We start from the raw sequence: 17,136 nt of genomic DNA on the forward strand, positions 1-17,136 counted from the left end.
AAAGGCCCATTGCACCAGATCCAGAAGCAGAAGGGAATGTCAGAAAACTTGAAATGAAAAAAATATTACTTGTATCAGAGTTTAATGTGTGACAGAGGGTACAAGCAATTCTTGATTTATTCAAATAGCAATGTTGCATCAGGCAGTTAACTAAGCCATGGGTTGAGATTTACAAATGCTCATAAAGCACAATTAGGGCCAGATTTAAAAAAAAAAAAAAAAAAATCAGCACCCAGCAGCTCCCATTGGCACACTTTGAGCGTTGTGCTTTTTTTTTAAATCTGGCCCATAAGTGTTATTTAAATGGTTAACAAAAAAGAGCTAACATTACAAATATAAGCCATTAATCAGGAGTAGAACAGTTTGAAAGAAAAATATTTTTGCAGTGTTTCCTAGAAGTGCTGTTTTATTTGCGATCACCACGCAACTATGGCTTTTCAGATTATTATCTTTATGACCAAACCAGTTACAGTTTATGGCACTGTAAAAAGAAGTGGATCTAAAAAAAAGAACTTTCTGCTGCAAACTTCAGTTACCTTGTATATTTCATTTACAAAGACAAAGTAAATAGGAATCACACTGCTAATTGTGTTGTCAGTTTCGGATACCCAGTTCTCTCTTTTTTCCACTATAGCCACCTATGCTAGAAATGCCAGATCATAGGAAATCTTGATTTTAGAATATCAAGCTGACTCCTCCCACATCCTAAAACATGATGCTTTAAAACCCAAACATTGTTATTGGAGTCTAGTTGTTTCATTCAGCAGTTCTGATAACAATATTCAGCAAATATTGTATATATACACACACACACACCAATTTTAGAGAGGTTTCTGCTACGTATAAGCTTGATGCCTTTGTGATTATCTAGATATGGAGCTATAGCTATATCCATCCAGTTTATAATATACATTTTGGGGTAGTTTTGTGATATGTACAACCTCCTTATAGTAGTCACAAAGGCATCAAGCTTATACACTGCAGAAACCTCTCCAAAACAAAGTTTAAGGAGTGCTACATTTTTTTGTTTTTTATTGAAACAGATCTTTGTTTCGAAGCAATAAACATGCTTAATTAAACTTCATTCAGCTACAATACATTTTAAGTATAAACCCTCATTCAGAAATGTGCTGTTTCAACCTGCTGCTAAATATTGCTGATATTTATAAACATTATATTCATTTCTCCTAAACAAAAGACTAATTCTCAGTAGTTTAATTTTAGGATGCTGCTTCATCAGTGGTAAATTTAGTTCTTCACAAAGGCTTGAAAAAAACCACAGCTCACATTGGAAGGTAAAGCCTTACTTGCAACTTGGGTTTTTTAAAACAGGTCAAATTCTTTGCTGTAGAACTGACTGCTGCAGAGTGAGGATTTTAGATAATAGAGGTTCAAGTGTAATCTTCCAATGTAAGTTTAAAAAAAAAAAAAAAAGATACTGGTCTCATCTCATGCAACTCATTTTATAATTACCCTAATGGAGTCATTACAAAGCCACATACACTTCATGTGATTAGCAGTCTCTGCTCAAGAGGGAGCTAGATGTGAAATGAGAGGTTTTGTAATCTGCAGGGAGATACACTGAGTGAGCTTCTTCGGCACCTACCTGTACTATGCTGCCTCTAGCTGTATCTATTAGCTCTTCACTTTCCTCTGCACTAAATTTACACAAATCCACTTAAAATTTGGTTTTCTTTTATATGTAATTATTAAAACTCCATCTCAAGTGGGATATAAAGGAGTTTCTACTGTATGTAAAATACGAAGTCATCCAGAAGCACTTTTCTAATATTGTAGAGTTTATTCAAGTCCGAATGGTTTTGCTTTGGAACAGCATATTATTCACTGGTTTTATTGTTCAGTTCAGCGATGCTGACTGTAAATGTTTTATTACATTCCTTTTCTTTCACTGATTTTGATTCATTAGTATATGACACACGTGAACCAAGTTAGAAGTTTAAATAATAATACCCATTCTATTAATATATCTTTTCCTCAGCTTTGTGTACCATGCCCTGCTAGTTAATGGAATTACATACTTATGTGCTACAAACAACACCTTAGACAGCACAGGACCATTTGCCTTTCTTAAAGAGGTAAGAAATTTTTTTTTCAGAATATGTTGATGCAAGTTTAATCAAAGCCATTGACTTACTAATGTTTTGCAATGTTCCATTCTTGCCCTTTGGTCTACATTGATTATTACATGCACAGTAAGATCAATACATGTCAGCCTTCTTCAGCTTTATAAAATAGAAGTATTTAGGGTGAGCAGATGTCCTGATTTTATAGGGACAGTCCCGATTTTTGGGTCTTTTTCTTATATAGGCTCCTATTACCCCCCTACACTCCCATTCCGATTTTTCACATTTGCTATCTGGTCACCCTAGAAGTATTGCTTCATATAATGCATTTGTTTAACATCCCTGTTCCTGTGCTTCAAAGGCCTTGTGTTATAGAAATACTATTAGGTGTAGTACCAGCTTTAGGTTTAAAAGAGTCTCTTTTTCCTCTCATGATACCATCATCATAGGAAATGTGTGTCCATGCCTTCTAATCAAAAAAGGGTATGGGTAATGCTGGTGTGCTAGGTATAAAAGGAGACTTAGCCATATGGGACAGGAGAATTTTAATTACCACTATGGCAACACAAGAAATGTACCAGTGCATTTGTAACACTGAAAGGCACCCTAGCATGTATTCAATTGGTCCTATGTACTGTATGTTGTATTTTGCCTTATTGAAATGTCACTGTTTTCAGCTTGCCAGCACTCACTGGCAGGCCTAGAATGAAAAGAAAGTAATGTTCTCTTCAAAAAAGTAAAGCTAATTTGGTCTGTTCTCCTGCAATCAGGGCCGGCTCCAGGCACCAGCTTAACAAGCAGGTGCTTGGGGCGGCCAAGGGAGAGGGGCGGCACCTGCAGCAATTCGGGGGCGGCAGGTCCCTCACTCCCTCTAGGAGCGAAGGACCTGCCGCTGAACTGTCGCCACCAATCGCGGCTTTTTTTTTTTTTTTTTTTTTTTTTGCTAGGGGCGGCAGAAATGCTGGAGCCAGCCCTGCCTACAATTACTGCTTTCCTATATGACCTTCAGCTCTTTTTTCTCTCTCCTGTCCACCCTGCCATGCTATCTTCGGGTATGAAGAATAAGGACAAATTTCAGTCTGCTTTCCCGCTCCTTCTCTCATACCTATTTTATTGTGTTCTGTTTAGGTTTCTACACCTTGTCTGTCACCAGGGCATTACATGGCTACTCTTTCCTTATCCTCAACTTTGTGTTTTTAAGTGCAGTAAATGGTTTCACCTTAGCAATGCATCCACATAAGTGACAGTTGTATAGCCTGTAACGAGTGCCAATTATATTGTAGATACAAAATATTAGATGTTTTCTACACACTGATGTCTTTAAGCTTCTGCAGAAATTTTGTGGCTACACACATCCATGCATTTGTGCAGCATAGTTAAAGAACATTAGGCAAGTTTGCATATAGGGTCATGTTGGCTATTTACATTTTTAGGGCATCATAACAGATTTTAGCCTGAATTTAAGAAGTTAGTGTGACACATTTTATTTTAGCTATGTCAAGATAATTCCTTCATTAATTTCTCCAGATTTGCAAAGCTTTCATTGGTAGCCCCTTGATATCGCAAGTGACCTTTGCTCATCCATTTGAATTCAACGCAGATTTTCAACAGGTGCTGGGGAAATACATGGTAGGTAATTCTCAAAATTATAAATCAAATTTACGTCTATGGCTGCTATACAACGTTAGAGAAAGGACCTTTTGTAGTCTACCTTGGCAGAGCACATGCAAGGGAAAAAAGAATTCACAAACATTTATTTAGGGATCTGATCTCTCAATAAAAGAACTATTGTCTTTCTTAGCCAGAACAGCAAGTTATTGTGGTTTTTATATATATATATATATATATATAATATTTCTTGTCTAGAAAATCTAGTTAATATTTAACTAGAACTTTAAACAGTCCTTTTCCACTGCGTCATCTGATCACACACACATATCTTACAAAGAGCAGAGGAAGAGAAAGAGAGGGAGAGATGTGTGCATGGTAAGTATTTAAAATGTAATCTTTGATCTTTTAGTTTTAGGTGTGTTTGAGTAAAACAGAATTACCCTATGATCAATGTAATAAAAAGTTTAAGTTATTGGGACAAGAAACTATTAAAAGGTTTTAAAATCAGCATTGCACTGCAATCAAGGGGGGGGCATTGATCAGTAACACATTAGTGAAAGAATCACTAATCTCAACTGAGAATCTGTTATTACTTTCAAGGGAGATTAATTGTACCTAGCATGCTTAGAAATAGATTCCCTCCTACTGTATTGTTCAGGTAGCATTTTGGAAATTGCACTTCTCCCCCCTTCACCCCCCCCCCCAAGAAACTCCTATTAATTTGCTAGAGTTTTTCAAATATAGAGAGTTTATCAAGTACTGTACAGTTCCTAAATGTACTCGATGAAATTATATTTTTAGTACCTGAATGCATGAAGATACAGTGTGGAGTTTATACTGTTGTTACAAAGTCTCATATTTTATTCTGTGTCAAATTGATCAAATTTTCAACACTGTGGGCCAGATTGTCATCTCTGCAGGTAAAAACTAGCAGAGGACTTTAAATTCTGGAATTCCCACTCAGTTTCCTCATTAGCATTCCATTACTTGGGGGGCCCTTCAAACCTATGGATTCCCCATGTTCTTTACAGAGGTCCTTAAGGTATGTGTATTGCTTCTTGGCCTTGGCCCCTACATTCCATGGCAGCAAGGCTTCCTACCTGCCTCCATCCTGAAAAGCACTTTGAAATCCTCAGTTAGACTGCACTGTAAGTGTAATATATAAATGGGGATGGGGCGCTACACACAGCAGTGATGAGATCAGCATTAGTTTACACAAAGTTGGGGGAAGAAATGTTATAGATGATATCTTACCACCTCAGAACCTTCCCATAAGCCCATTGAGTGATTTCCACTCAGATAGAGGAGAAAGGGCTTTCCATCCCCTCTTCCATATGCAACATGCACTGGACCTAGATCCCCTCCTTTCTAGGAAGAAGACAGGGCAATCTAGCCCATTATTTTCATGATTCAAAAACCCTGCTGATTAACAACAGGATTTACATTTTTTAATTCAAAACTAATACTGCATACACACGTGCAGAATAGGCTTACATTCTGAGAACTTAGGCATGCAAATATAGGTTGGTATGAAGTAGGGAACACATTAGTTTTAATGCCTTCACAACTTATATTGCCAACTATCAGTATGTTTATTGCATTACTGGAAAAATCATTGGGAGCCCTCTAGCGGCCAAAGTTATAGTGTCACAATCCTGCAGTTATGCACATGCCTAACTTTAAAAGCATCAGTAGCCCTGTTGATTTAAATACAACTTCGCACATGCCCAAGGTCCCAATCCTGCAATTAATGCTGTGCCATCAAACTCCTGCTCCCCCACAGATTCCCTAGGAAATCGGTGGGGCTCCACTAGGGTTGCCAGTTTTGGTTGGACGTATTCCTGGAGGTTTCATTTTAATTAATCTTTAATTCCTGGAGACTCCAGGACAATCCTGGAGGGTTGGCAACCTTCGGCTCTGCACAAGTACAGTGATCTACCTGTAAAGAGTGTTTTGCAGGCTTTGGGCCTAAATTTCCATACTGCTTAGAATAGCTATCAAGCCAGAAACAAAAAACAAATAGTAGAAATCAAAAGCTTTCACACTGTTCTTAATGATCATTCAAATATCACCCCAAAAGAGAAAGCAACCATTTTATGCATGGAATATTTTGAATCCAGAGGATCTCTCTCTGAACTGTGAAGAGGCCCATTCTAAAATGTGTTGGATAAAAAAAGCTAAATCTTGTAGTACAGTCATATTAATGGCTTACTTCTTCCATGTGATTAAAATTAAATTAATATAGGACTCAAACTAAAATCCATTAAATATCAGTTAGAATATATGGCTTCTCAAATGTCTCCTATAACAAGAAGACAGGCTCCCTGCCTGAACATTGCTCTCTAGCAGACTGTTTGGAGCACTGTTTGCTACTACAAGCTTTTCTTACAGAAATGAACTGGTACACAAAATCCTCCTACCTTACTGCAGAGAGGAAAAAAATCCTATTCTTTCAGCAAGGCCTGGAAAAACAACCAAGACCTGTGGTCAGGGTGTGGTAGATATTGGAATTCTGGGTAAGCCTTCCCTCAGGGGTTTGTTGACACTTCATTTTATAAAGGGAGGTATCTAAAGTAGAACTAAAAGTAATGCTTTGCCAAACATGTATTTGAGCCTCCTTATTCTCTGGAGAAGAGGGAAGGTATTAAAGGTTTAGGGTTGGAAAACATTTATGTCTTATTCCTTTGGGGCAAGTAGTAGATGTAAAGGGTAATATAGTCACATGGAGTGCAGAAATTGTCAGAAGATTCCATTTTTGCTTTACCTTTGATCAAAAGGAAATGATGTAGCTGCAATTGTTGTTCTCGGAAAGTAGCAAATAATTCCTTCTCCTCCCCTCAACTTCCCTATAGTGGTGGGGTCATGATGGTTCTTTGTTACTTTATATTTTTTAAAATAATGTCCAATGGTTGAGTCAGTTACTGGCAAGGGTTAATGGCCAGTAAGTAGGGGTATGCCAGCTGCTGGTGAGGTGCTTTAACAGTTCAGCATTTGGAGCGGCTAACATTCTGCAAATAGTCATGTATATAAAGCTTGGAGCCCTGGGTGGGGATCGTTTAGAACTACTATATTCCAGTTACAACAGTTACAGGGAAATTACTTTCTTTGTGTAAAGACAATGTGTATTATCTAAAAAAGTGTTAATCATTTACTTACTCTCTAAATAAGGGCTATTATTCAATTAGCCTGGTGTGAATAGGAAACAAAAGTCAGCAGTACATCAATATCTGATTGAGGGCTATGTTATCCCATTTGCTGGGGGTGGAGGAATATCACATAATAGCAATAGGAAGCCCCTAGTGGACTTCATAGAGTGGGGTGTTTTGTTAAATCATTGACCCCCGGGTTTCTGCAATCCAGAAGGATTCAGATATACTAGAAATTTTTTTAACTAGTAAGAAAACTTACAGTGCAGAGAAGACTGAAGAGTTCTCTGAAAGTATTACCAGCCCCTCCTCTTGAAGGTGACCTGCACAGGATATTTAAACACTGTGGTTGTCTCCTTTTTTCCTTTCTTCTGTCAAATAAAAAGGGCATTAAGGCTTTTTTGTTATTAATTAAAAAAAGGGGGGGGGACATGGAATGTTGTTCTGCTTGTTTCTTACTCTTAAAAGCATCAGGAATGTCATCTCTAGTCTTGCTGGAAGATGTAGAGGAGGTATATTGTGAACTTAATACCTTGAATCAAAGGGGTTTGCCAGTTGAACATTTAAGATATCTTTCCCTGGTTGAGCTGCCACCCACCTCCCCACCAGTAACTTAAAAAAGAAAGGTTGGGGGAGTTATGTATCATAAAAAAGCAAAAATGGGCATGAGCACAGTATCTTTTTTTCCATGGCAGGAAACCTGTAAGCAATTGGATAATTGTATAAGGGGACAGGTGAGGATGTAATTGACTAGATTTGGAAGCTCCACTCTAATTCAGTTTTTCAAAACTGTAGGGTAAATCTTCACAAGTACTGTTAATTGGAGTTATATGGCTAACAGCCTGCTCCGAGAGAGTAGTGCTCCAACATTGGAGATTGTGTTTTGTGTTTCCAGCTGTTTTTAATTACTGAAAGTTGGTGAAGTAGCATCTGTAACAAAAACCCTTATTTCTTCTGTGCAGATGGAGTACAATAGGAAGTCAGATGACATTATAATTTCTACCCTGCAAATTCAAGTTGATGATGTCAAAAATGTTATCACCCAAAATGTTGATAAGGTTTTGCAAAGAGCAGAAAAGCTGAGTGACCTTGCTGACAGAACAGATGATCTCCAAATAGCGGTAAATTTCATGACTTCTCATTCAACTTACATATTTGGCCGACTCCTTTATTTCTCTGCATTTGTTCTACAGCTTCCTAGCAGTCTTTGTATTAGAATAATTGTGTGGCATTTTCAAAAGTGCCTAAGCACTTGTGGAACTTCTGAAAATTCTACTTATTGTTCCTACGCCCAGATTCTGATCTCAGAGGTATCCATGTATCATTCTAATATCCATACCTGTGGGAAGATTTGGCCATTAGCGCTAGATCAGAGCCACAAAGGAAACTTCGACTCAGCATACCAAGTAGCCGTTAGGCGATAAGGCTACCTATACAATGCATGGGGAGAGTTAGGCATGTCTGAATGGGATTCATACAAGCCAGCACAGCACTGGTCCCTGAGCAGGGAGCCAACTAAACTAAGAAACAGGAAATGCTGAGGAAAGATGTGGGGCCTCTGAGCATATTAGTAGATTGGGCCCAGCAGGTGAATAGGTGGGGCAAGCCTAGTTTGAGGATCATGTTAGTGCTTAGGCAGGTTTGTGGATGCTTAGTGGGCAGCTGAGCAGGGGTCTTAAGTATCTAAATTTTGGACTTAGGTGCCTAAATCCCTCTAGCCCTTAGTAACTATAGGCCCAATCCTGCAACTGGATCAATGCAGGTGGACCCCTGTGCCACACAGAACAGAGGGCCACCTGCAGGAACTGGGCTTGACCAAAAATTGATCTCTACTGCTAATGGAGGAACTATAGAGGGGAAAGAACATGTTACAAATATCAGCTACACTGATACATCTTTATATGAGTAGAGTGGTTACACTAAAGTATTAGCATGCTATTGTGTGAAACAACTACTGCATCTTTCCAGTCAGGTTGAATATGTACAACTAAATAGTTGGGGTTTTAAAAACTCTAATATGTAAATACTGTCTGAATAGGCCCACATAGGAAGAGGTAAAATTTAGAAGCCAAGAGCAAATTAGAGAACAACATAAGAGCTTAACTGAACTGCGTGCAGTAGGAGCACTGAAGTTCTGTAGAATTCTACCCCTAAAATCCTCTAGTAGATTATCAAGTGTTCCAGTGCTTGGCTGTTAACAGTTTATAAACACCACTATCACAGTGGCTAGTCATGGCCCGAGACTAGGAACCTGTTTCTATCAGCTGTCATTTCTAAATTAATCCTTTTTATTGATGCTGCACAAGACCAGAGTTATTGGGAGAGGAAACAGAAACCCCCCTAAGCTTTGCCTCAAACCTTCATTTTGATTGCATTACCCATTCTCTCCCTACCTGATCTCTGGCAATGATAAGTAGGAGGGAGGGGATTGTGAAAGAGTAAAGTGAATATTAACCATGCTGTCATGTTAAAAATAGTATATAGCAGATAAGATTCATATCTAAAAAGCATGAACTCAATTGAATTAACAGTTTATATCCATTCATACTGTTAGCAATGTAAATATACTGGTAGGCCTACTTCTTTTTCACCACCACCAAGAGTCTTCTCGGGATGAAACTCCACAGTTCATAAAATAGCATTTACTTTACATCATAAGTATAAATTATCTTCTACATTCTTGAAGACATTTAACATGCAGTTTAATCTTGTGTGATGATGCTCAGTAAGTCCAGTTCCTGAAACATTAACTTCATATTTGTCATTTTGTTTTCAGGCTCATTCTTTCCAAAAAACCACCACAAAGATTTCCAGGAAGATGTGGTGGAAAAATGCCAAAATGATGATAATTATTGGAGTCATTCTACTTATTATTTTAATATTTATCATTCTCCTAGCTACAGGTGTTATTCCAACATAAACTTTTGAATTTTTTTTTGCCAAGCACAAAATTTTTATAAATTGTATTTTAAAATTATTCTAGAGCACAAATATTTACTCTGTCATTTTGTATATTGTTCAAAAACTACTGAACCATTAACACCTGGTTGCTTGCATTCTTTAAAGTAATCTACTACAGTATTTTCATCCAAACGGAGTGTGTGGGGTGTCATTTTCTCCACCCTTGATGTAGTGAAACAGATGCAGAGAGGTTAAGTGATGTTTAAACCACAGGCTGTAATAATGGATTGCTTAACTATTAGCTCACATGCACACATGAGTAATTGAGAATTTTGAATGTATGAGTGTTATAACTCTGCCCTAGCTATATTTTCCAGTGAGAGTCTTCATTGTACAGCTGGGGAAATAACGGTCACACAGCAAGTCAATGTCAGAAGCAGGATTGGAACTCACGGCTCCTTAATCCTAATCCATGATTTTGGCCTCTGTGCAAATCACGCTAACCTCGCCAGCTCTTGGATTTTTCGCCTCTCTCATTGAAATGTAGTTTATGAAACTGAAGGTGACTAATCTAAACTTTGGAGGAACTGAAGTCCTCCACAACAAATTGGAAAAATGTCACATGATCTTTTGATTGCATCTTGCCCTACTACAGCTCTATTTCATTTACCTGCCTGAATCTGTGCATTTCTAAGAGGGTCAAGAAGTGGTGGGGGTTGGCATAGGTGATTTGCTAGAGAAGGCAGTCATGGCCAGATGACCCCACCCTGCTTTCTGTTCTTCCCAGCTCCTGTCCACTGCAGTTGGGGATTTCAAAGCTGTCTGCAGGATGAGAGCACCAGCCATAGGATAGCTGCCTGGACCCCCCCACTTCTTGGATTGGGCCCCATTCTCACTGGTCGCTCTCCCATTGATGCAGGATGGTGATGGGTATTTGCTAACACTTCACCCCTCTGTGGCAGCTGCTGGGCTGGATTCTGCTCCTTGCTGATGCAACCAGGAAGACTCTAGTTTACCTACAGCTTCCTAAACTGTGGGTGACAGCACTTGCTGATGATTTGCAGAGCCGACAAACCCAAGGGGAAAGCTCTCCTCCTCTTTTCCAGCTGCAACCGTGAGATGAATGACAGCTAAAGAAACATTTCCACAGAATCAACCGCAGTCATAGCCACAAGGATGTTGCGTGAGCATGAATACAACAGAAGTGTACACGAGACACTGTTAAGATGGTAGTCAATACTGTGAAAGGTTCCCTCTCAGATATGGGGGCAGAGATAATTCCTGATTTGGACAGGGGCCTCACATGACAGCCCCTCTCGCCCCATCCCCACAAACCTGATATTATGAATGGACAGTTGTTGACAATGACCCTCGTTTAAAAAGAAAAAAGTGGGTCAAAGAAAAATTGAGCAACTACCATTTAAGGATCTGTCCTCAGATGTAGATTATATATAATTTAAACATACCTATATTAAGGATTTAAACAGCTTCCAGGCTTGAACGCTTACCCATAATGTAACATCCACTCACTGGAGTAGGAGCATAGCTAGGCTGTCCAGTACTGTACTTTCTTTTTAGATCACCATCTGATCTTCATCTTGCATGAGGCCTCATTGCTTTACATAGATTTGCTTTAGTTTCCTATTCATGGAGGTAATTTGCATGCCTAGTGAGGGACTGGAGAGAAATATGACTGGCTCTTAGCTCAGCACTAAACGGGGAAGAGGGAAATGATACTTGTGACAAGCTTTCCTTTTCTCCCCCACCACTATTCAACACCTGCACATGATGGAACTATCTACAGCTACACTAATTTGGTCTACTACTAGCTCCCCCACTCATGCTCTCATCCACAATGCACCATCTCTATATTACATGTGGTGGTGTTGTAGTTGTGTTGATCCCAGATATGAGACAAGATCGCTGAGTTAATATCTTTTATTGGACCAGCTTCTGTTGGTGAGAGACAAACTTTCGAGTTTACACAGAACTCTTCTTCAGATCTGGGAAACATAATCTGAGTGTCACAGCTAACTACAAGGTGGAACAGCTTGTTTAGCATAAGTAGTTAATGGATTTCAACAGAATATTCAAGGTCAAGTGGCCAGTTAACACCTGTCCAGTCACAGGGGGTAAAAAGGAGGGGGGGGGGGGAAACTGAGTGGGGGTTTAGTGGGTTACAGATTATTGTAATAAGCCATAAATCCAAGAAGCTGGTTGACCATACCAACTTTACCACCTTAAGAAAAAAAATTCTGGACAAATACACCACAAAAATCAGTGATATACTGGATGTTGATATTTTCATCCTCTCGACAGATGACCTAAACTCCCTCAGATTTCCACCACAACTTCAACCACCACTACCCACCTCTCTAACTCTCTCTAGAACACTCCTATAGCATTAACTTCCTGGATAACATGATCAGCTTCATCAATGGAACCTTACAGACAACTATATACCAGAAACCCACAGATCATCCTTCTCTTCAGAGATCCAGTAACCACCCTAAACAAACCCAGAAATCTGTTATCTATAGCTAGATACCACAGAATATGCTCTGAGGAGAATGTCTGGGATATACACCTTAATATACTCAAAACCGCCTTCACCAAATGAGGACACTCCCCCAGAGAAGTAGACTGCAGCCTGGAACAGGCCACCCAATTACCCCAAGAGAACCTGCTTCAATACAGAAATAAAACCTCCTCTGATCACACCCCCCTAGTTATCACCTACCATCTCACACTGGAACCCATACAGGGTATCATTAAACAATTACAACTTATACTTAATGGGGGAACACATCCTGAAATAAATCTTTCATGAACCCCCTCTTCTAGCCTTCCAACAACCCTGCAACCTCTCCACGCTCATTCTCAGAAGCTCCCCACAGACCAGAACACACCAACTCAAAGCAGCACCAGACTCTGCCAAAACAGATGAAAAACCTGTAGCCATATCTCCACTGCTATGATGATCAACACCCCCCCCCCAAATCACACCTTTCAAGATCCATGGGTCCTACACATGCCTATCACAATATGTGGTGTGCGTCATCCAGTGCACTAAATGCCCCCAAACAACTATGTGCGTGAAATGAGAATCACTGCACTCTCAAATGAACTCAGAAAAATTATAAGACAAAAACATCGCATCACTCACTGACCTCTCAGTCCTCATCCTCGAAGGAAACCTGCACACTTTCAAAAGACAAGCCTAGGAGCTTAAATTAATCTTTGCTAGACTCTAAAAATCATGGCCTGAGTAAAGAAATTGGATTTATGGCTTATTACAACACACTAAGCACTCTCCCCTCCCCTCCCCCCCAACACCTTCACATGACTGGAGAGGTATTAAACTGGCCACTTCACCTTAAATGGTTCCTTGAAATGTGGTAACTACTTATGCTAAACCAGGGGTTCTCAGACTTTTGTACTGGTGACCCCTTTCACATAGCAAGCCTCTGAGTGCGACCCCCCTTATACATTAAAACACACTTGTTTATATATTTATAATGCCTCCAGCATTATAAATGCTGGAGGCAAAGCAGGGTTTGGGGTGGAGGCTGACAGCTTACGACCCCCCATGTAATAACCTTGCGACCCCCTGAGGGGTCCCAACCCCAGTTTGAGAACCCCTGTGCTAAACAATCTGTTCCACCTTGTATTTAGCTGTAACAGTTTCCCAGCTCTGTGTAAGCTCGAAAGTGTGCCTCTCTCACCAATAGAAGTTGGTCCAATATTACCTCACCCATCTTGTCCCTTTCTATATTGATTTTTTTTTTTAAATGTGATACACTGAACTGACTGAACTCTATATGATCTGTAAGGGAACAGCCTGTCTTGCTGCAGCTAGCATACCACTGCTACTGCCGGACACTCCCTAATCCCCTCCACTGGATTGTATTTAAGGAGGAGCTACATAAATAGAACGATGCTGTTTTCTGGCACTTACAGCCACAGCAGTGCTCACAGTGCAGGGAATGTTGTTTGACTGAACAACTTAGCACATACAAGACAATACCCAATACAGCCCTCACTACAGCCTTTACTCTAATGTGGCTACACTTGCAGATGTAGAGCACTTTTGAGTTAAATCAGCCTTCGGAGAGCGCAGTAGGGAAAGCGCTGCAGTCTGTCCACACTGACAGCTGCCAGTGCACTGGCGTGGCCACATTTGCAGCAGCATCGGGAGCAGTGCATTATGGGCAGCTATCCCAGCATGCAAGTGACTGCAACGTGCTCTTAGCGTGATAGGGAGTGTGTTGTGTGTATGTGGGGGGAGAGAGAGTGGGTTTTTGGGGGGCTGAGAGCATGTCAGCATGCTGTCTTGTAAGTTCAGACTCACACACAGCATTCCACAGTAATGGTTGCTTTGTCTCAGAGCAGATAAGCAGCCGGCTGTCAGAAACGGAGCTTTCAAAGGGCATATCGGCTTTCCTACAGTGATTCAAAAACAATGACAAGAGTGGCCACTTGACGCAAGGGGATTATGGGACGTTTCTGGAAGCTGATCAGAGCGTAGTAATGCAACACTTCGTTCACACTGACACCCGGGGGTTGTAGCCAAGGCGCAGCAAACGTTATTCCACTCGCCGAGGTGGAGTACCAGGAGCGCTCTGGCTGAGGAGTCAGAGCGCTCTACGTGCCTTGCCAGTGTGGACGGGTCGGGAGTTAGGGCGCCCGGGGCTGCTTTAATGCACTGTAACTCACAAGTGTAGCCAAGCCCTTTGTGGGGTTTTGTTACCTCATATCAACCAACAACTCTATTTACAAGAAGATTGCAACGTGCCAGATCTGATAGTAAATACTGGGTTGGCCTTTTTCAAGTGCTTATTGTTGCCAATATACCTGTTCTGTTTATGACTAGGCCAGGCCTCACCTACTTCTCCTGAACTAAATGCTAGTAATATGTATATCTGACATACAAAACAGCAAGAGGACAATGTAGCCTTTCCCTTTAAGAGAGTTATCCTTTATCCTAGCTCTTCCCTTAAATGGAAACAAACAGGTGTATTATATTTCTAATAAATGTTTTAACAGATTTGGGGGAAAATAGATGCAAAGGTAGAGAGTCCCTATTACCAATATCTAAAGTGTCACCACATCAAAAATTCTTCATCATTCATTGTTAAATAGAAAATTGACAAACAAAAAACTATACAACCTCCAGCTACGCTATTGCAAGGAGTTTCTGGGCAATTGAACTGTGCAGGCTTGTCTTGTTCATGAAAGAAAGGTCCCGCTGACTTGTCAAATTTTGGTTGGAAACTTTATTTGAAAATGCCAGGCTCTCTCAAAACTCCTGGAAATAACAGGCTCAAGATTTGTATCCAGCTCAAGATTCCTAGGAGGAAAACCTTTATTTTTGGGAGAACTATGTACACAAAACCACATTTAATGTACAGTCAGAAAAATTACCAACATGTCTCAAACTTAGAAGAGAAAGTATAAGAATAATTACTTGAACCACTCAAACACTTCAAATTGAAACTAATCCTCTATATCTGAAATGCATTTTAAAATAATTACAAGTAACATTTAAAAACCAACTACTGCTGTTGGCAGCCATGTTACTAAAAGCAAATGGCATGATACCAATAGTGATCTCTTTAGCAAGAAGACTACCAGGAAAAGTAATTGCCAACTGTAATTATACTTTGTCACAATTTTGAGAAAGTGATTCTTTAAATTGCTAGAGCCAAAACAGGTAGTCTTAAAATGAATACACAGGGAGAAGAAATGCTTGAACTTAAGAGGTACTTTTCCAAGTTCAAAAGCTCAGCTACACAAAGATTTATGTTCTTACAAAGCCAGAAAGCAAGGCTATGTAACAATCCAAATCCAGGATAGTTAAGAAGTGGTTTCCAGAGACATGACAGGAAAGGCAACATCAAGCTTCTGCCAGTAGAAATTGTCTGCTTTAAACAAGTTAAATCACTGAGTACTTCCTGAATTACCGGTATTCTTTTAGGACCAGCAAACTACACAAGATAACAAGAGTAGAACTCCCAAGGGACCCAGTCTTCCTCTGTTTATATTTCTGTGACAGTCCTGGCTTCTTGGTGCTTCCCTTTGAGGAACAGAAGGAACTATCCAAAACAATCCTTGGCTCCTATGAGATTCTTATCAAGACACTTGTTGCCTCAGTGGAATTGCTTAACCTCATTCTTATAGCAAGGTTCTTCCTCCCACGCCACAGGCTGAAACTCCCAAGACAGTGAGATAAAAATGGCAGGAGCAGCAAGTGTATCATCACAATGCTGACGCCATTTGAACCTACCCTCAATGAGTTGTCACCATACGCAGGGGAAGAAGTACTTATGGTGAGGAAGAAAAGCTGGGTGAATGACCAATATAACCTTGTCCAATTTGATAGGCGAGTGAATACAAGGCACTAGGTAAGGGACAAAAGTTACATTTGAGTATTGGAATGTATTTGGGAAATAGATGAAAACCAAAAATGTAATGAGAGGTGGGAGAAGGGCTACTAAATATGAGACGAAAGTAAACCAAACTGAGTGGACAAGGGTCACACAACAGGCTAGTTCTGACGTAAGTTTTAAGTTAATAGGAAATATAAACACATATTGTGTAACATCCTCTCTCCCATTTCTTTGTATGATGTCCTGTTAAAGAGACTTCTTCAGCCCAAAAACTCATCTTGTCTGTAGCAAGCTAAGCACGTTTGGGTCCTGTATCCGTAATACAGGAGATGACAAAGAACCAGAAAAAGTTTCTGAACTTTGAAGCCATCAGCTATTTCCAAGCCAAAGAAGGAAGCTGCCACTTCAGCAGTGGAGATTCAGCCTGCTCAGAATTCTTACCAGTACTGGCTCTGACCAACTCTAGGCAGACTTCACAGGCAGAGATTAATTTTTCTCTGATACATTGTAAGGGGAAAAGCAGGTACGCATCATTTTAGGATTATATATTGTTAAAAAGAAGTATTCCTGTCTCCCTCTCCCTGCAACAACCATTAAAGCAAGTTAAATAGGTAACGTTAAAAGTTACAGCCATTAGCCGGAATTGCATCTAATCTACTTAAAGGAGTTTTGAACTGGCGCTGTGGCATATATATAGTTTTCTATCCAATGCTTTAAAGCAACATATGTGGTGACAAGCCCTTTCACCAGTTATCAGATTGGATTTACTCCATACCTTTTGCACACGTCGTCCTGTGCATATAACTTTGACACGGACACCAGGAGAGGTTATTGTGCCATACCATGCCAAGATACCATGGTTAAATATCAATGATTGCAACTTTAACCTCGCCCAATTTTAATTTCATTCTTGAAACCACCTAATTTTCAGTTGAAAAATACGCTTGGTTTCAGCTAAAAGGAACTTTGTGAGGAATTCAAAATTGGCTCAGCAACTTGAGTGAG

The 17,136-nt window shown here is 39.9% G+C and overlaps 1 protein-coding gene across 1 annotated transcript; it reads left to right on the forward strand.

The window, feature by feature from the left end:
* Positions 1 to 429: 429 nt before the first annotated feature.
* Positions 430 to 9,761, forward strand: LOC135879221 (synaptobrevin-like). Its single transcript, XM_065405128.1, has 5 exons — positions 430 to 563; positions 2,000 to 2,096; positions 3,612 to 3,713; positions 7,804 to 7,962; positions 9,618 to 9,761. Exons 1-5 carry the CDS (start codon positions 430 to 432, stop codon positions 9,759 to 9,761), a joined length of 636 nt encoding a protein of 211 aa, XP_065261200.1.
* The last annotated feature ends 7,375 nt before the right edge of the window (positions 9,762 to 17,136 follow it).

Source organism: Emys orbicularis, chromosome 5 (genome assembly GCF_028017835.1).
Source record: "Emys orbicularis isolate rEmyOrb1 chromosome 5, rEmyOrb1.hap1, whole genome shotgun sequence".
NCBI classification, from domain to species: domain Eukaryota; kingdom Metazoa; phylum Chordata; order Testudines; family Emydidae; genus Emys; species Emys orbicularis.